At 42.1% G+C, this 17,708-nt stretch overlaps 2 protein-coding genes across 5 annotated transcripts; one reads left to right on the top strand and one right to left on the bottom strand.

Annotated features, from left to right (window-relative positions):
* Window positions 1-2,436: 2,436 nt before the first annotated feature.
* On the top strand, window positions 2,437-11,440 carry bicral (BICRA like chromatin remodeling complex associated protein). Of its 4 annotated transcripts, none has more exons than XM_080471354.1 (13): window positions 2,437-2,480; window positions 4,431-4,495; window positions 4,664-4,709; window positions 4,963-5,011; window positions 5,169-5,234; window positions 5,537-6,827; window positions 6,936-6,976; window positions 7,087-7,124; window positions 7,229-7,374; window positions 7,453-7,547; window positions 7,634-7,736; window positions 7,823-8,104; window positions 10,196-11,440. In XM_080471354.1, exons 3-13 carry the CDS (start codon window positions 4,669-4,671, stop codon window positions 10,333-10,335), a joined length of 2,292 nt encoding a protein of 763 aa, XP_080327480.1. In that variant the 5' UTR covers window positions 2,437-2,480; window positions 4,431-4,495; window positions 4,664-4,668; the 3' UTR covers window positions 10,336-11,440. The 4 variants fall into 4 exon arrangements, with proteins under 4 accessions (XP_080327480.1, XP_080327477.1, XP_080327478.1 ...); XM_080471351.1 differs by having other exon boundaries at window positions 2,453-2,480; window positions 7,823-8,314; window positions 10,196-11,428; XM_080471352.1 differs by lacking the exon at window positions 10,196-11,440 and having other exon boundaries at window positions 2,453-2,480; window positions 7,823-8,411.
* LOC308114487 (uncharacterized protein) lies at window positions 10,825-16,862 on the bottom strand. Its single transcript, XM_080471390.1, has 5 exons — window positions 16,662-16,862; window positions 14,730-15,755; window positions 13,158-13,340; window positions 12,962-13,078; window positions 10,825-12,696 (listed from the first exon to the last, which is right to left on the bottom strand). Exons 1-5 carry the CDS (start codon window positions 16,669-16,671, stop codon window positions 12,668-12,670), a joined length of 1,365 nt encoding a protein of 454 aa, XP_080327516.1. The 5' UTR covers window positions 16,672-16,862; the 3' UTR covers window positions 10,825-12,667.
* Window positions 16,863-17,708: the final 846 nt, after the last annotated feature.

Genomic DNA, 17,708 nt, shown 5'->3' with positions numbered 1-17,708 from the left:
CACACACACACACACACACACACACACGTGTGTATGTGTGTGTGTTTATGTATATCATTACCACTTTGTTCATGTAATAAGTTTACAACTTTGTTCCTAGAAATATTCAAATTGTCAAAGTGGTGGACTTGCACTCTTACAAAACCCAGACTTATGTTCGATGTTTATTAGTTTATTAATTTATGTTTTCATTATTTTGCTAATCTCGGAGAGAAACAGCATTCACGCAAAGCTAAAAGGACATTATAGAAATAGTCTTTGAATTTAAATATAGTCTCTGTGTGTTGAGTCAACATTAATTCTGTGTTTTTTCCTGAATAAATATCCATTAAGTTTCAGTCTTCAGTAGAAAAACAATGCAATTAATTGTGGAAAATGTTGCAATTAATTAATTTTTTTCAATCGATTGACAGCACTAATATATATATAGATATATATATATATCTCCCCTCCATGAGGTGTCTCGCCCATCCACTTTGTATAGGATTGGACTGTATGAAATATTGCAATAGCTTAAAAGTTCAAAATATATTAAAAAGCATACAGGATAGCAGGAATGTCATTATTATACATTAGGATATTTGAATGTTTCTAATCAGTTAAAGATTGCAAGGGGGAATATGTCAGATTAATAATAATTTTGAAAAACAATAACGTGAATGCCTTCAGCATTCACACCATTTGTTTAATTTACAAATTTGTGATTGCCTATAATGCCTATTCATATTTGTTTATGTGTCACACCTACCCATCTTTGTACAATTGATTTGATTTATTTTAAAGTTTAGGGATTTTCTTATTATTTAGTGTAACATTTCAATCACACTTTTATATTTCTCTGGTGTTCTTTGATTCTTTCACGATCCATGAACAATTATTTCAGTTGTTTTCATCTCGCTAGTATTTTATATGGTAAATGGATTTCGATTAGATATTTTCATTGCTTCAGAAGTGCGTATGCACTTTGTTTTGTTCAGTGTTTTACGCAATAGATTTAGAAACCTGGATAGGGTGGAGTGGGGCAGGGGGTGGGGGTCAAACCCACAACGTTTGAATTTAAAGACAACTGAACAGCATATTTGGAATTTCACATTCCAGTACAGTGGTGGCCCAGGTCAGAGGAGTGGGCTTGTTTTCGTTGGTTTGCATGTTTGATGTTCCACATGTTACCGCTGTGGCTCCCTGTACAAGGCCCCTGACCCCCAGGAGGCACTGTGAATGCCCACTGCTCCCAGTATGTATAGTTATGGTTAACTATGAATAACGGTTAATGAGGTATCTGAGAAAGAAAGAAAAACTTAACCTTTTTAAATTTAAAGTTTGTTATAGCACTATTGGTTGCTTGTGTATTTAATAGTTAATGACATTTCTATGCCACTCAAGATGAAATTGGCCGGTTTTATGCCACAGTTTTAATCAATATGGGTAATTTATGGTTGGTTTGGTTCCAATTAAGACATTTCTTTGCACATGCCTCAAACTGAATATGTGTAAATACCACTGTTCTGACACTGTTGAACACTGAAAATATTACTGCTGCTACTATATTTTCCCCCCATCTAGGTCTCCTGTACATCTATCTATCTATCTATCTATCTATCTATCGTGTAGTCTTTTGTGTGCACCTATCCGAACTGTCTTTCACTATTTGTGCAATGTGGAGCTGCTGTGATGACTGAATTTCCCCATGTGGGAAAAATAAAGTATGATCTAATCTAATTGTGTGTTTACTTTATTTGTGATAGATCCTACTGGTTGCCCGGAGTTCCTTTTTTTTTTTTTTTTAATATGTATTTGATATGTAATTATATTTATATGCCACTCAAGATAAAATAGTGTGTATAAAATGTGTTTGACACCCCTGTTTTACATTTACATATATGAAGCTGGATATGAACTTTCCAAGTCTATTCTAAATTCCAATAACCAAAATAAACTTGACTAGACAACAGTTTCAAAATTACTTGAAACCCATTTTATAGATTACAAAACTTAACAATTAAACTCATTCACAGCAAAAACAGTGATTGCCTTTACATTAAGTTTTTTTTTTGGTTGATTTGGTTTTATTTAAGACATTTCCTCTGCAGAGAATCACGTGGCCACTTTATTTGAGCTAGATCTTTCTTTGGTTGCTCATGTATTTAATATTTAAGGATATTTTTTATGCCACTCAACCTGAAACTTAACTTTTCTCATACCTGAGCCCCATCAAGGTGTGGCTCCCTCCCAGGCCCGCCCCCTGCCGTTGTTAAATGATTAATTCTAACCATATTTACCAGTAATTCACTGGGGTAATAAAAAAAAATTATCGTAGGAATAAGAATGTTTAATGTCGTAGTTTGTGCATTTTCCATTGAAATGTATGAGGTGGCGAGTTCGCCTCTGAGGACTGCTGAACTCGGTGTGTGCACTACCCCAACAACCCGTGCGGCCATGGCGAGGAAACCCCGTAGACAAGGCACTGCTTTTTCATGACGGTGAGTTTCCCTTTGAGTGTATTATAATTTTGTGATAAAAATTTCAAGGAAAAAACACACACAGCCTCCTTCCTCCCTTCCTTCAGGGAGGGAAGAGAGTCTGAGCGGAGAGAAAAATCTATTCGAGACAGAACAGGGACACTGAGAAAATATATGAGTGGGAGAGGGAGAAGAAGGAGGAGGAGGAGAAGGAGGGGGAGCAAATTAAAAGTTGCCAAATGGAGATATTGGGTTTCAAGAGGAGTGAGACAGGAGTAAAAAAAGGGTTTGCCTCGTCGAGTCGTCTTTATGTTATGCTAATCGGGATAAATATTTATGGCTCGGCCGCGGTTCGCTCCTTCTCGCCCTTCCAGCGGCTTCTCGCCGACGTTTTTCAGCCATACCCGCGTCGTCGACACCGCGGCTAGCTAAACCCAGCGCAGGCCGGCGGTTAAACGCACGAAATGCGGCGACATGGCGACCGGCCGCCCCCGAACCGGGAGTCGACACGGAAAAGAAAACGCCCGAGAGTCGAGCGCTTCCCCTCGGGTACATCCGCGCTAAAGTGGCCGTTTATCTCCCCTCCGCATCGAGGACAAAATGAAGCCTTCCCCCTCAGCGACGGAGGAAGAAAGAGCTGCGCGTCTGCGTCGTTTGTTCCTGCTTGAACGCGATTATCTTTTCTGTCGATTCGGTCTATTTTTGGAAATAAAACTCGCCGGCTGAACATTACCCGTCCTTTTCCTTTTCTTTTTTTTTGTTAAACAGTTAACGGGTGGAAGCACCGGGGCAGCGGTGACTAGCTTCCACCGAGGCGGGCATGCTAGATCAGACCTCGACCATTTGGGGGATTTTCTGTTGTTGTTGTTGTTGCTCTAAATGCTCGAATATTTCGAAAAAGACGGTTTTGTTTAATCGAAACAAACGAAGACTAGTGCTTCTACTTAAAAACCAGACGAGAAAATCGACATGTTTTGTTCTCTAAAAAAGCGTAGCTGTTTTTAAACATTGCTTTGTTTACGTTAACCCAAATAAACCGTTGAATTTGTCGCGTCTCTGTCAATTTATCAACAAAACAGTGACGTTTTCCTTGGTTTTGATTAATTTAACAGTCTCCTGGCTCATCTCAGACGTGTTTTGTAATAAAAATGCAATTTAATCGTTAACTTGTGTCCCAAGAACGCCTTTTTTTCTATCAAATGTGAAAGGACAACAGGCTCACAGCTCATAGTCAAACGGAATATAATCTGTAGTTGGGATTATTTCGTTTTATTCCAAGTATCTCTCAGTGGTGCAGACAGTCTTTGTTCTCCCTGAATCAAAGATGGAGGCTGAGCCTGGTTCAGCTCTGCAGGCAGCCTGCAGCATGGACCAGCCATTTTGTAGCAGGAATACACAACAAACAAGTTTCCCAGCACTCAAATAACATATATCCCAGATTCCCAGCCTCATACCAGGTGTGTTCCAATACTTACATGACCCCGATTGAGCAGTATTGTACCATTTTGTGAAAGTGCTCCAAATTGCATGAACAAAATAACTTATTAGCACTCTTAAACATTCACAAATCCTTTCTAAATCACATGATAAGACCACCAGTCTGATTGTTCTTTGTCCAATTTCAATTGCAGCACTGAAAGCCAACATGAAGCCAACACATCTTTTAATGTAACAACCTCTGGTTGGAGTTATTTACACTTGAATGCCCATTTTCACTGTGCAGACACAAAAGACAACCAATGTGGGACAGCAGAGGAGGGTAAATGGGTGGGAGTTTGGTGTAGGAGGGAATGAAGGCCATCCTGTCCTTATACACTGGATAACAAACATGCCCTCCCCTCCACTTTACTTCCACACCCCTATTTCACACGCTCATCTATTTTCTGTGTCACATACCTCTCAAACACTCTCACACGCCTCCATCTCATCATTTTTTGCAATTTCACTAAAATGTAGTTTCTCACCCTGCAGCCCAGCCCTCTAACAGGAAAGAAAGGGTGTTAAATGACTGAATCCATGCTTCCTGCTGGAAATCTGTGAGTGTGATGTGCTTACTGCAAACATACAAGTCAGACATGTTTGAAACCTTACAGCACAAGAATAATTTCACAGAAAAAGCTATAAAATCAGCTGATCAATTCATTAAAGCATTCAAATTTAAGTACTTCTATATCCTCAACTGCTATCCCTTCATACTTTCACAGGTGTCATGGATGATGAGGACGATCGCCATCTTCTGGATATATTAGGGTAAAAAGTTTTTAAAGCATAATTTCCAACACAAATAATTGGAATACGAGTTCAACAATTCATTTAGGAAACATCTATTTCACTTCAAAGCCTAAAATATCTGCAAACATGATTACTGTTGTTAAATTTGATTTAAAAAATTTTTTTTCCACAAGCTATTATCTACTTTAAGTATTTTTGGTCAGTGAACTCAATCTTTAGGACATGTCGAAGTATTTCACGTCCTTTAAAGTCTATTCTTTCCCCCTGTCAGAGATGTGGACGCACTCAATGATTATCTCCATGGAAGCAACAGCAAGTCTGTGAGTGACTCTTGCCGAATATATTCATTAAATCAAAGCTTCTTTGACTAACCTCCCATCTACACATCAACATTGTGTATACATTAATGGACTGTATTGATGCTCTGTCGACTGCAGTAGTTTGCCTTTTTAAAACATTAATTTTTACCATGTGCAGATTGAAGAGGATGATGTGACAAATGCAGCTTATGGGTCTGATGGATCATTTTTCACAAATGACACAGTGAGTGTACTGCTGATTACCTGGATCCGACCAGAACATAAGCAGATTATAGTCTGTGATTGGAGATGTGGTTATGGACTATGGCTCAGTCTTTGAGCTGTGTTTTCTCAGGCTTTTTAGAGGATTGGAGTATAAGTGTAATTTTGATGGTTTGGTCAGTGTCCAGTCGCATGAAAGTTTTGAAAGCCAAGTCAAGCTGTTAGTGAAGAAAAATAAATTTTCTTGGTAACAAAACGTTTTTGTATTTTTTCTTCATTTGTGAAGAATATTGCTCACTTCCTTTTTGTGGTGTATCCCACCAGACCAGCTCCAACACAGATCTCAAGGATGGCTCTGCTACAATGGATGAATTTGGAGACGATTCAGCCGAAGCAGGCCTCCAGCTCTCTGGCAGCCTCTCATTTATCGAGGACGAATTGGGGTCTAGCACCTCCCCTGGCGGGGTGGATCTCGGAGGTGAGGACCAACCCTTCGACATCTTGCAGAAGTCCCTCATGGAGGCCGACATCACGGAGCAGACGCTGGCTCAGGAGGCCCTACTGGACTCCCAGCCTGCTCCCACACTGGTGCAGGCTCCCGTCCCCTTCTCCTCCCAGCTGGTTTCTGGGGGTTATGGAGGCGGTGTGGGTGTTGTCACCACAGCAACAGCTGCTTTCCCTGCAGGCCAGCTCCTGCAAGGAATGTCTCCACTGCCCAATGGCTCCACCCAGCATATCCAGGTGTTGGGCTCGTTTGGAGCGGCGGGTAGCGTGATGACTCTGAGCAACTTGGAAAGGACTCCTCAGATCGTGCTGAGGCCGGGTGTGTCTGTTGCTCCAACTGGGACAGTGACTGGGGGGCAGGTGTTTGCCCCTACCCAAGGGCAGGTTGGCTTGCCATTCAAAAACATCCCTCTTCAAAACATCATCATTCAGCGAGGCCCAGGAGGAACACAGACACTGGTTAGACCAATCCAGCCCAAACCCCTTCAAACTGGAGCTCAGACTGTCTACAGCCTTGGTCTTCAGCCCACTCCTACCACCATGGCCAATGTAGTGAATGCTAACACTGCCCCTCCTGGTGGACAGTATGCAGCCAATGGCTCCATAGTTGTGCAGCCGCCGTCAGAGCAGCAACAAATGCAGGCCCAGCCAAACATACAACCTGGACAGTTCCTACTCCCCAGCTCATTGGCGCTCACTCCGTCCAGCACCGTTCCCAACGGCCCCGCAGACCCAAACTCCAGCGCCCTAATTGCCAGTCAAAACACAGTGCAGATCGTTGCAGGGCAGAACTTTACCACACAAGCAGGGGGTCAGTTAATTTTGAATCAGGGAATAGTAAGCGGGAGTCAGGTTGGAGGGGGTGTGACACAGACATGGACTGGCGTTTCGTGTGCAAGCTCCATCCCTGTTCAGACGTCAAGCGCGCCTGGGCGACTGACTCTGGTCGGGCCGGCTGCGGTTGGGATTGGTAATCAAGGCCAAGTATCTGCTAGTCCTGTGCAGCGCCTGCTAGTGACTCAAACTCAAAACTGCACTTCTCTGTCACCTTTAACTGGTAATGTGATGCAGGAACAGCAACAAGACTACAAACATCTCGGCAACATCCATGGTAAGAAATGCTTCTATGCTATTGCATGATGGTTCCTCATGTATAATATTTCTGTGTGCAGTCTGCTGTACTTTCATCTAATTGCTTTCTTTGGATGATTTGTCCAAGTAATGAAAACCATGCTACCAGCTGCAGCACTAAATGCTGAGGTACGTAAGGTATTTGTGTTACTTGTTCAAGTAAATTTTATTACTACGCAAGCTGACAGGAAATGTCCCAATGGAAATATAACTTTGCGCACTTTCTCTCTCCTGCACAGACGAGGCCCATCGCTCAACCACTTACAAGAGCAGAATTGTGAGTTTGTTTGACGTCACACATTTGTCAAGTTGAGTGAAGTGCTCCAAGTTGGTTTGTCATTCAGCCACTGAATCAACTCATAACTTTTATTGTTTTGAAAGGATTTTACAACAAGTGAGACAGGATCACGCTGGAGTTCAGACACCCGATCGACGTCCGTTTAGAACAATTGATGATGCGCTGGAGAGACTCCTGCCGTACCACGTGTTCCAGGGAACGCCACCCAGCCAGGACGAGTTCTCACAGGGTACAGACCGGAGATAAACTCATATTCACAGGCGCTGCAGAAAAGTAGCTTTGTGTCATCGTGTTTTCTCATTTCCAGTGGATGAGGAGTTTGAGGCAGTCGCATCGCAGGTGCTGAATCGGACTCACGCCATGGTGAACAAATACAGGCGGCTCCTCATGGTGGAGGCTGAGGTGGGTGCACGCATCTCTGCACACATTTACCAGTGTCATGTAGTGACACGCACCAGATTAACAGGTTTCTTCTCCGTCTCTCGCAGCGTTCTAGTCCGTCGTCAGAAATAGTGATGATCGACAGGACCTTCAACCAAGAGGAGCGCGGCAACCTGACACAAGACAAGCGCATGGTACTCGTGGATCCAGGTACTAAGAAATGAGCCAAATTGAAATCTTTGTTGAGCTTAAGATTTTTTTTGCTGTTGCAATTATTTCTTTATTCTGTTTTGCAGACAGCTTCTTGGAGGACTTCTGCTGTGGGATGAAGTCCAAACTTTTCCAGGACCCTCCCCCTCCTCAATCGGCATCTAGTTGTAATTGGAATCGATCAGAACAAGGCTCCACAGAGCCTCCATACAGGACAGACCCCCAGCCCGGGTATGGAGACCCTGGAGGGGGCGGTACTGGAGGAACAGGTTCAACAGAGAAACCCCTCCTAACATATTTAGAAAACAAGAGTGTGCTAGAACTGAAGAGATCTCGGCAGCATTACGGGGCCGGCAGCCTCCCGCAAGGTAAACCGTCAAGTTTTGCAGCGGCGTCGGGGGGGCAGGCGCACTACCAAGTGCCACATGACTTGTCCCCCAACCCCACGCAGCCCCCGTACACACCTCAGCTCAGCTCGCCTCCTCACTCTGACACAGATTCTGCCCTTGAGGCCGCAGTCAACAGCATCCTCGAATGTTAAGACAGATGCTTTCGGTTCAACACAAACCAATGATTTTGTACGTGCGCTCACTTTCTTTCTGTTTTGAATCCTAAACCGTGTGAAGAGAGGTGAACTCTTCTTTCAGGTCTATCATGTTTGTGATATGCAGTTATGTAGCATGTGTGAAGTTTTTTTTCTTTGGGGGTCGTTGTGTTGGGGGGGGGGGGGGTGAACCGAAGCACTTACCGTTACCTATAAAGATCCGGGAATGTGTGCAATGCCCACGGACTAACAGATTCAAAATGTTGTTTGATGTCTTTTAGCGTTCTTTTAAAACTGCAGTCGGGCTTTGAGAGAGAAGAGTTTTCCTCTCTTTATGCATCAGTGTATGATTTGTGCCAGTTTGATCTCCCTATGGGGGCAGGAGGAGGGACAAAGTGACGACTCTGTGCCTGATTCTAGGTTTTTATATGGAAGTGTTTACATGAAGAAGTTCTATTCAATTACATTATTTCACTCATTTTCTTTTTGCATCACACACACGGGCAGCGCGCACACAGACCTTTGTACAATATGTCAAAGGCGACCTGTTATGCCCATTTTCAAGGGTTTCTACGATCACACTGTCTTTAAGTAGTCATAAATATTCTTACCTGGCCCGCTGATGGACATAATTTAGTCCTGGTAGTTTGACACCAGCCTCGTCATCCTTTAAGCTGTGCCTTTTGTAGGATGAAGTCAAACTTCAGCTTGTCCAAACCAGCTGTCAGAAGAATGAGAAGTTACTTTAACAAGCAGTCAACCTCATTATTTCATGTGAACATTACAAGTTAGAGCATAATAGGTCTCCTTTAAGACGATTTGTGGTTCCGAGGTGTAGATGATCTGTAGAAACACATTCACACGGACAAGTTGCACTAAAGATGCTTTAGCTTGTGTCAGGACTTCAGTGAGTTTGAGGCGAAGCTGAATTTGAATGTTTGGAACAGAACCAAAACCTATTTGCCTGCTTTCGGCTGCCTGCAACAAGGATAACCTCTTTCTATGACACTAGAAAAACCATCATACTCGTCACATAAACACACCTTTCTCACTTCAGTCACATTTTCTTTCTTTCTTTGTTTTCTTTTTTTTATACCTTAAAGGTATGCAAGTCCCGACACACACAGGACAAATCTTGATCCAAACCACTTTAATAATTTTACAGTGAGTTTGTGTCAGTGGAGCTAGAAATCCTCAGATTGAGGATGATATGTTAGAATAAATATTTTAATTTAGATTTATTTTTATTTTTAAGGAACAGCTTTTGAATAAAAAAAAAAAAAAAAAAAAGGCTGCCTCTGTTGTGAGGTGTTTCAATGCCATAATGAGTTCATTGATTGTTTGTCTGCCTTCTGCATAGAATTCTATTTCGAGTATATCTGTATGAGAAGTTGATGGGTGTCTGTCTTGCTCTGCATTCACACACACTGACTGACGACTTTAATGTAATTGGATTGTTGGACTTATTTAACTAGAAGACAGAGGTGGGCACTTCTGATCCGTTCAAATTGAGGTTTTGGGGGCTGACGCCAGCTGATTATTGGCAAAGGCAGGACAATCTCACACACTCTCTCTATCACACAAACACAAACACACAGAGCTTCATATTGACAAATTCACTGACTTGTCGGACCAGCACTACCCACCTCTGCTCTTAATGTTTAAGTGTTTCTCACGTTTCCTTTGTTTCACGCTCTCATCAGCACAACCAAAATTTAACAGGAGAGACTAGTCTCGTCCAGAATCCACCCGAGATCTCGTTTCCTATCAGCTGGGTAACGGCGGCTCTGTTTACGATGACTGAACATGTCCACTTTTTATTTTTTTTAAGTTCATTGTCAGAGATAAAAGTTTTTACTGTGATAAATCATTTCAATGAAGAAGTTAGTCCAAATTGCATTTTTTTTTTTTTTAGGAGCAAATGTTGCAGTGTGTGAACAAAAAGGATCTCCTGCCAAACACGGGACCAAAGCTGAGGTGGAACTTCTGAAAAGCTGGCAGGGTCGATTCTGGAGCCTTTCTCCTACCAACACGTCTGTGAAATTTGCTTGTTAAATAGGCTACTGTAGTAGACTGAAGGCCTTTTTAAAACGGGGATAGAAAACCCAGATTTCTTTGTTTGAGTGCCAGTGGCCATCGCAGCCTGCCTTTCTCTCCGCCGGGCCTTCCTCGGTCTCCCACACCGAGGAAGAAACTGGCACAGTTCCAATGACAAACGAGGGTCAAGTGAGACTTTCAAGTAATTGCTTCAAGATTCTGTGCCTCCATCCACAAGGACATTACGTTTTAGGACATATCGAGCAATGGTTGATCCACATTGTGTTCTCTGGATGCATATCCTGCTCTCTCTCTCTCTCTCTCGCTCTCAGAGATTTGTTGTTTCCGCCTGCATTTTCACTATTGTTTCACGTCCCATTTGATTTGTACAGTTTGTTGTTTTTTTGTATAAAACTGAAAAGTTAAACGCAAAATATTTATAATTTTTGTACGGAGTAAAAGAAAAAAACGAATGTTGGGGGGGGGGGGGAAGAAAGTCGAGAAGATTGAAATGATTTTTTTATTGTGTTATGTTAGAAAAAAGTCATTTCTTCATTTGTAGCTAAAATGTGTGTTCACTACAGCAGCGGCGGAGACAATAAATGGATTTTGATTACAGTCAGAGCGGTGCGGTCCGGCTCAGAGCCTCCTTCAGTCCCTCCATTACAATTCTGAGAGGGTTCACACACTGGCGCTGGTGGACGAAGCATGCATAATCACATCATGTGACAGAGGAAGCATTTGCAAAAGAAAAACAGATTTGTCAGCCTCCGCTATCCACAGATAGCATCTTTTTCACGGATCCTGAGGTCGGAACATTCGGATTTCATGTTTCTCTTCATCGCGGCTGCCACAGCGGCACTTTATCACGTTTAAAATCTGCTGGTCCCCTTTAATCCTGCCTGCTTGTGCACAAAAGAGCTAAGAAAACCCTGCATAGCAGACTTTAGACTGCCCAACCCCGAGAGGGGCGGCTGCACAACCCGGCAGCGACACCTGGTGGACGCTGAGGGACTCAACGTGGGCCCGAACGCATGAATCAAACTGGTTTTACGAGCTTGGATTAAGTGCCATGGAGTCTTACTTAAAATGCACATTTAGTTATTTGTATAAATAAACACACAAAGTGAAAAAAAAAAAAAAAACACCCAACAATGACAAACTGGCCGATTCCCCCCTGGACAGGTCAGCGGTCCTTCACAGGACAAACAGTCAATTCACCAAACACACAACTCTTTGGACTGTGGGAGGAACCCACAGGACCCAGAGAAAACATGCAAACTCCACACTGAATCGAAAACTGATATACTCTACACCCTCGCTGTGACGAGACATAAATGTGTGGCAGTTAGTAAAAGTTCAGAATTTTTCCAAGATCACAAAACCACGAACGTATTGTTCGAGGCATTTGTCACGCGAACACGAGCGTCAACACATTTCACTTCAGGGGCCACGTACACACCAGTCTCATCCCGAGTGGGCCGGACCGGTAATACAGTGCCGTAATAACCTTTAAAGTTTGAGTTTTTCATTGTTGTGGAACAGAGGACGTGTGACGACAATGTCTACATTTTCTGCTAAACCGCAGACAACTACAGAAAATGTCACTAGTCTCAATATAAATCCAATTTTATTGGAACCTTTTGATGTTATACAGTGAAATGTCCTAAAAACCTCTCCCATAGCCGTCCTATAGTATGGCTTGGAGCGACGAGGTAGCCATCTTTGATGGCAGCATCGGGTCTCAGTGTTGTGTTGTGTCTCCTACGCTTAATAAAATCTGTGAAAGAAAAATCTATTGTTACAATTTGCTCTGTGGTTTGACTGGATTGGAGCCTCTGGCTGGCCAGTTTTGGCCCACGGGCCGTATGTTCGACAACCCTGCATTAGATGGAATTGACTTCACTACATTTTACAAAAGAGAAGGAAAGCTCTTCCAAAAGCAGTGCAAAACAAAATAAGTCAAAATACGGCGACGAACACATCAGACAAATCATGAGAGCCACGGCGTCGAGGATAAATAAGCTCCAAACAAAACAGCAAACACATTACCGTCATGCCATTTTACAAACAAATCTCCATAAATATTCAAGCAGGTCCTAAGATTAATGTCAACGACCGCACTGCAAAATCTCCTTGAGGTCACTGAATGTCCACTTTTCAAAAAAAAACAAAAAAAGAAATATTTGTTCGGTCTTGTAAAAAAGTGCTGAAAAGGAAAAAAAAAAAAAAAGAGCTCACAGTTTTTGTCTTATAAATTCTCTGCAAATTCTCAATGAGGATGATTGATACCTAAAAACACTCCTGATTCTTCTTTCTGTCGCAGCATAAAGTTTCATGTCTCCTGACCTCAGTGATACTTCCTCCAGCGATCAAGCTCTGAAGAAAAAACAAAAACAGTCAAGTTATGACAAAAATATAAAGTAGAAAGAGTAAGGAAAATGAAACTAATCATATCTTTTTGCATCATCAATAGCAGCCATTAGACTTAATATCTATTTTAAGGCTTATAAAGATTAAACTTAATAAAAAAAATAACCTGCTGGCAATAGAATAGTTCAATTGTCAGACAAGATCATTTGTACCAAAGTAGGACACATGGTGTAAATTCTCCTGAAATGCAAATTGTGATCCACACACTCACTTGTATGAGGGTACTTCCAGATGTAGCTGAGCACACAGTATCCCGCCAACAGCATCCCCACGCCGGCCACGCCTCCGTTCTTCACGTCAATGTACCTCCTGTAATACCACTGCCAGCCTGGATAATGGACAGGAGAACATGAAGAAGAGGCCTGCTGGCGCCATCTTCTGGTGGCTATTATGTGTTCCCTTCTGACCTCTGTGTAGCAGCTCCACCACCTCTCCGGGGCGACTGGGCGTCCTGCAGGCGAGCCACCCGGGTAACTCTCGCAGGGTCACCTGTCCCAGACTGCGACTGCGCTGCGTCAGTATTCCAGCCAATGACGTTCTCGCTGTGAGGCCAGAGCGTGAACCACTGCACCACCACGTGCATACAGAGTCTAGAATAAGTTAAGACATTTGGTCAGAAACTTACTTCATAGGAAACTTTTATTGTTTAAGTGTGTTTTCTGTGCTCCCCTGTAGGCTGAGCATATCTGCAGGACTTATGTCCATCCACTAGGGGGAGCTTGGGCAATGTGGGGAGCCAATATATGTAATGATATCCAGGTGTGCAGGACAGATGAGCCGACAGGCAGGCTGTCAGTTTCACATGCAGGAATTATGGGAACTCAGTATTGGGCCGAGTAGAAGAGAAATGAGAGGCATCAACTGTTCAACTGTTGGAATCTTATATCAATAAATGAATTGATATGTCCAAAGACAAGCTGCACACTGGATATGATTTATCTGTTTACCTGAATATGCGTTGAACCCAAGTTGCTCATCTTCACCAGAGCAAACTTTAAACGGGTTAAAGTGCCGCTACACTATAATTACCTTCAAATGATGAAGCTCAAGTCCACAAAACTGCTTTAAATGACTCGAAATAAATAAATATATATATATATATATATATATATACACAAATATAAAGTATCTGATTACAGTCTAAAGAACTAAAACATTTTTTTCAGATAACAATTAGTGTGTAAATATTAAACACCTCATTTTGGAAATATTTTGTAAAACCTTTTAAACTCCAGCACTGTGCATCTATGCCAAACTGATGATTCCTCCTTACATACTTAAATAAACTAAAAATGTTCTCTAGAATCCTCCAAAGTGTTATTTCTTTGTTGGAATGATGCTTCCAGACAACATTTCATTCCAATGTAAAATCCAGTGTGTATTATATGTAGAAACATATGAATGAAAAACTGATTATACTTGTAAAGGATTGTATAGTGATACAGTGTTTTTAGAATAATTCATGGTTATAGTGGAGGTAGTGAAAAGGTGCAGTTATTTTTCTTGTTTATTTTCTTCAGGTGGTTCTTACATATCAAACAGGACATTTAAATGTAATTGTTTTCTCTTTGGTGCCACGTTTTGTAAGAAACATGCATTTGTGGGATGAGCAGCATCCTTGGAACATTCGCCAAATCTCCAATGCCACGGCCAAATGTTTGGATCTCGTGGTCCCTCCGTGAATCTGTCCTACAGCGTGAGCTCCACGAGGAGGAAGGTGTTTCTTCCTCACGGTACTGAGGATTCTGTTGTCAAAATTAATAAATCTCAACCATAAAATCCACAAAACAACACTAAATAGGAGTCAACAACAAAGAACAACTGTCTTTTTCATGAGTGCAAACCTCGTACTCAGCTCTGCTGCTCATCCCACAAATGCTCCATACAAACATGGAACCACTGGACAAGGGAATGACGTACGCTGTGAGAGTTGTTGAGACAATGTTTTTGGAAACCGTGTTTGTGATTTGAATCCTGACCTTCTGTCGGCTTCTCAGCCGTGTTCTGTTTGTCGGCCTGCAGCTGCAGCGTCTCCGCTCTGGCAGGCGGACTCTGCAGAGGGAACCGGAGCGGCATGGGGAACTGACCGAGGGCCGGGGACGTAGCGAGGAGTCCCGCCACGTGATGGCAAGTGTGTGGCTGAGGAGGAGGAGGAGGAGGAGGAGCGTCTCTCTGCAGCTGGATGGAGTGTTGCTGTTTAGACTTTGGGTCTTTGTTCCTGAGCGGCTGCAGCTGCTCCCACAGAGCTGCTGCTGTCACTGCGTCGTTTTGTTCCCTTGCATCTGGTCCCATCCGGCTCCTCGGGCTGTCGGCGCATTCAGGCCGGCGGGCGCCGTTAGCGCGACCCAACGTGGCCTTTACATTCTGGAGGGAAATCCTCACTTGCGGATTTAATTTGACAGTCAAAGCCTCCGCCTCATCGTTCACCCAGAGGGGGTCTCTCGTACGTGTTCTTGTGTTACATTCATTCACTTTAGACTCCAGAAACTGAGAAACTTTCTTTGATTTGACCTTCTTCTTCGGCGCATCTTTGCGTTTCGCATCTGCAGAAATAAACTGCAGGCTCCCTTTGTCTGCTTTGGCTCTGGGGCTCTGGGGCGAAAATGAACGAGGGTCTTCTGGTCCTCCTCCTGTGAGCTGGTCAGACTTTGCAGCTTCTATCAAAGCTCGCAGACTTTTCTTTTTAGGCTTGGGGATGGTGGGATTTGAAGGTGGAGACGGAGGCAGGAGAGATGTGGTGGTGTCCAGCTGATCAGCTGACTTTAGTTTCTTCTTCTTCGTTGATGGAGAAGTGGTAAGCAGGGGAGAAGATGGTCGCAGTGATTCTGATGATGACGACAGTGGCACCTTCTTTACCTTCTCTGTTGGTACGCCTGCAGTCACTGATGAGTCGGATGCTCTGACATTGTGTTTGCTCGGAGGTGTTTTGGAGTTTGGAGCTGCTTTGCAGTGCGGCAGGTGAGTCTTCAGCCTCTTGAACGATTTCCCACAGAACGGACACGCCTCTGTGCAGAGGAACAGATACACCAGTGTTAAATAAAGACAACCCTAGGCAGATTGTTGAGCTGGAATAATAGATAGTCAGGGAATTGTAAATATACAATGTGATCCACAGAAAAGTTCTGCACAAAGAGACCCAGTACAGCCAATTGTCACCACGGTAACACAAAATATGCTCAAAGACAGCTTTTTGTCAAACTTTTTAAATTATTCCTGACATTTCACTTGTTTGACTCAACATATAATATTGAAGAATTACTATTAAATTAGTCACGCGGCCATCTCTTTCTGTTCTCAATAGTTATTATAAAATAAAAGGAAGCTATTTATGCAAGACTGCTTTTACATTAGCGCTGTGTATAGCAAATCCACAAAAACCGACAGTATCTATTATCAAACACACATATTATGAGTGTAATAAATGCATTTCTTATAGATGACAACTGTATTTTTCGGACATTAGTAATAAATAACGTCTCTGTAGTGTTTTAAGTTGGGCTAAAACCAATTGAGTCATTAGTTTTACCAGAAAACTTCCAATATGTGTAATTCTATTGTGATGGGACATGTAGTGGTGACTTTAAAGTATTCTTGGATACAAACGACATTAAAATGACAAGAACCCAACCACACACACCCTTTTATTTTATTTTAACTTTTTGTGTTCTTTGACAGAGCTGTTGCAAAGCAGTGCCTCCATACAAACAGACATAAGCGATACAATTATTTCACATTAAGATAAATACATATATGCATACATTAACTTATAGGCGTGACCTTGACATTTTAAGTAATATTATTCAAAATGCAGCTGTGCCCACTTAATTAAAAAGAGGAAACTTATAAACCGTACGGTCTGTTATTGATGTACCACGTGGTTTTTCTGAATTAGACATTTCTGTGACACTTACCGGAGCTCATTCTGCTTCATTCGGTCTTATTTCACCACTCAAAACAATCATGTGGAGGGAAATCGGAGCAGAAAACTTAGTTAATCGTTCTTAGTTGCTACATTAATCCTCTGTTTGTCTCTTTAAAACTCTTTTTGTGCGCTAAATATTACTTAAAGGGTCGTGGTGCAATGGGAGCAGAAAGGTCCCCTTCTTTTAGATGGCGCTTTTGGAGCCTGAATGAAAATCACTAAAATAATCACTTTATTTATTGTTTCTATCAAATAATGTCTGACTTTAAATACAAAAATTGTTTAGCATGGATTAAAACTGATGCCTGGTAGAGTTACGCTCAATAGTTCTATATCAACATGAAAAGTTCCGTTTGGTAGGTGTGGTCCGTCAATTGGTTTTGAGATGATTCACTCCGCGTACTTCCGGTTTCGCTATAAATCTCCAAACATACCGGTTATATTTTTTATTTATTTAGTTTTAACCCATTAGAACCACACAACAATGCAGATGTTTGTTTCAGTTTCCCTTTGTAATCACATTTAATTTTGTTTTTATTATTTTCAAAGCAACAACTCATAACCTGTTGCTTGTCGTCTCAAGATGAGACGACATGCTAGGTTTAAGCCATTTGTTTAAAACCCCCCACAAAAGTTAGGGTTTAATCTTTCCACAGCGTAACGTTTTGACTCTGGATCCATTTAACTATATTCCTGCCTTTTTCATGTTGGTTGGTCTTCATTTGTTGGCTTTGTGGATGAGTTGACATTCGCATCAAAGACTATGTGACCGATACAATCAAGAGCATACAGTAAACCCTCAACTACAATAAAATGCAACTTTCATGTAAGATACTTAAAATCATGTTTGAAGCACTTTGAAATGTACTAACTTGCATGACATGTTACACGTGTATATAGTAGATGGACAAAACAGACTAAATTAAGGCTTGTATATGTATGTTACTATAGATATTGTCCTGGAGTCATCACACTAGTGTCTTTAGTTTCTGGAAGAAATCACTTTTTTTTTTTATCACTTACAAGTGAGTCTGCA

The sequence above is a fragment of the Lipophrys pholis genome (assembly GCF_963383615.2).
Source record: "Lipophrys pholis genome assembly, chromosome: 1".
NCBI classification, from domain to species: domain Eukaryota; kingdom Metazoa; phylum Chordata; class Actinopteri; order Blenniiformes; family Blenniidae; genus Lipophrys; species Lipophrys pholis.
The sequence above is the reverse complement of the archived record's forward strand: the minus strand, read 5'-3'. Positions and strand labels throughout refer to the sequence as shown.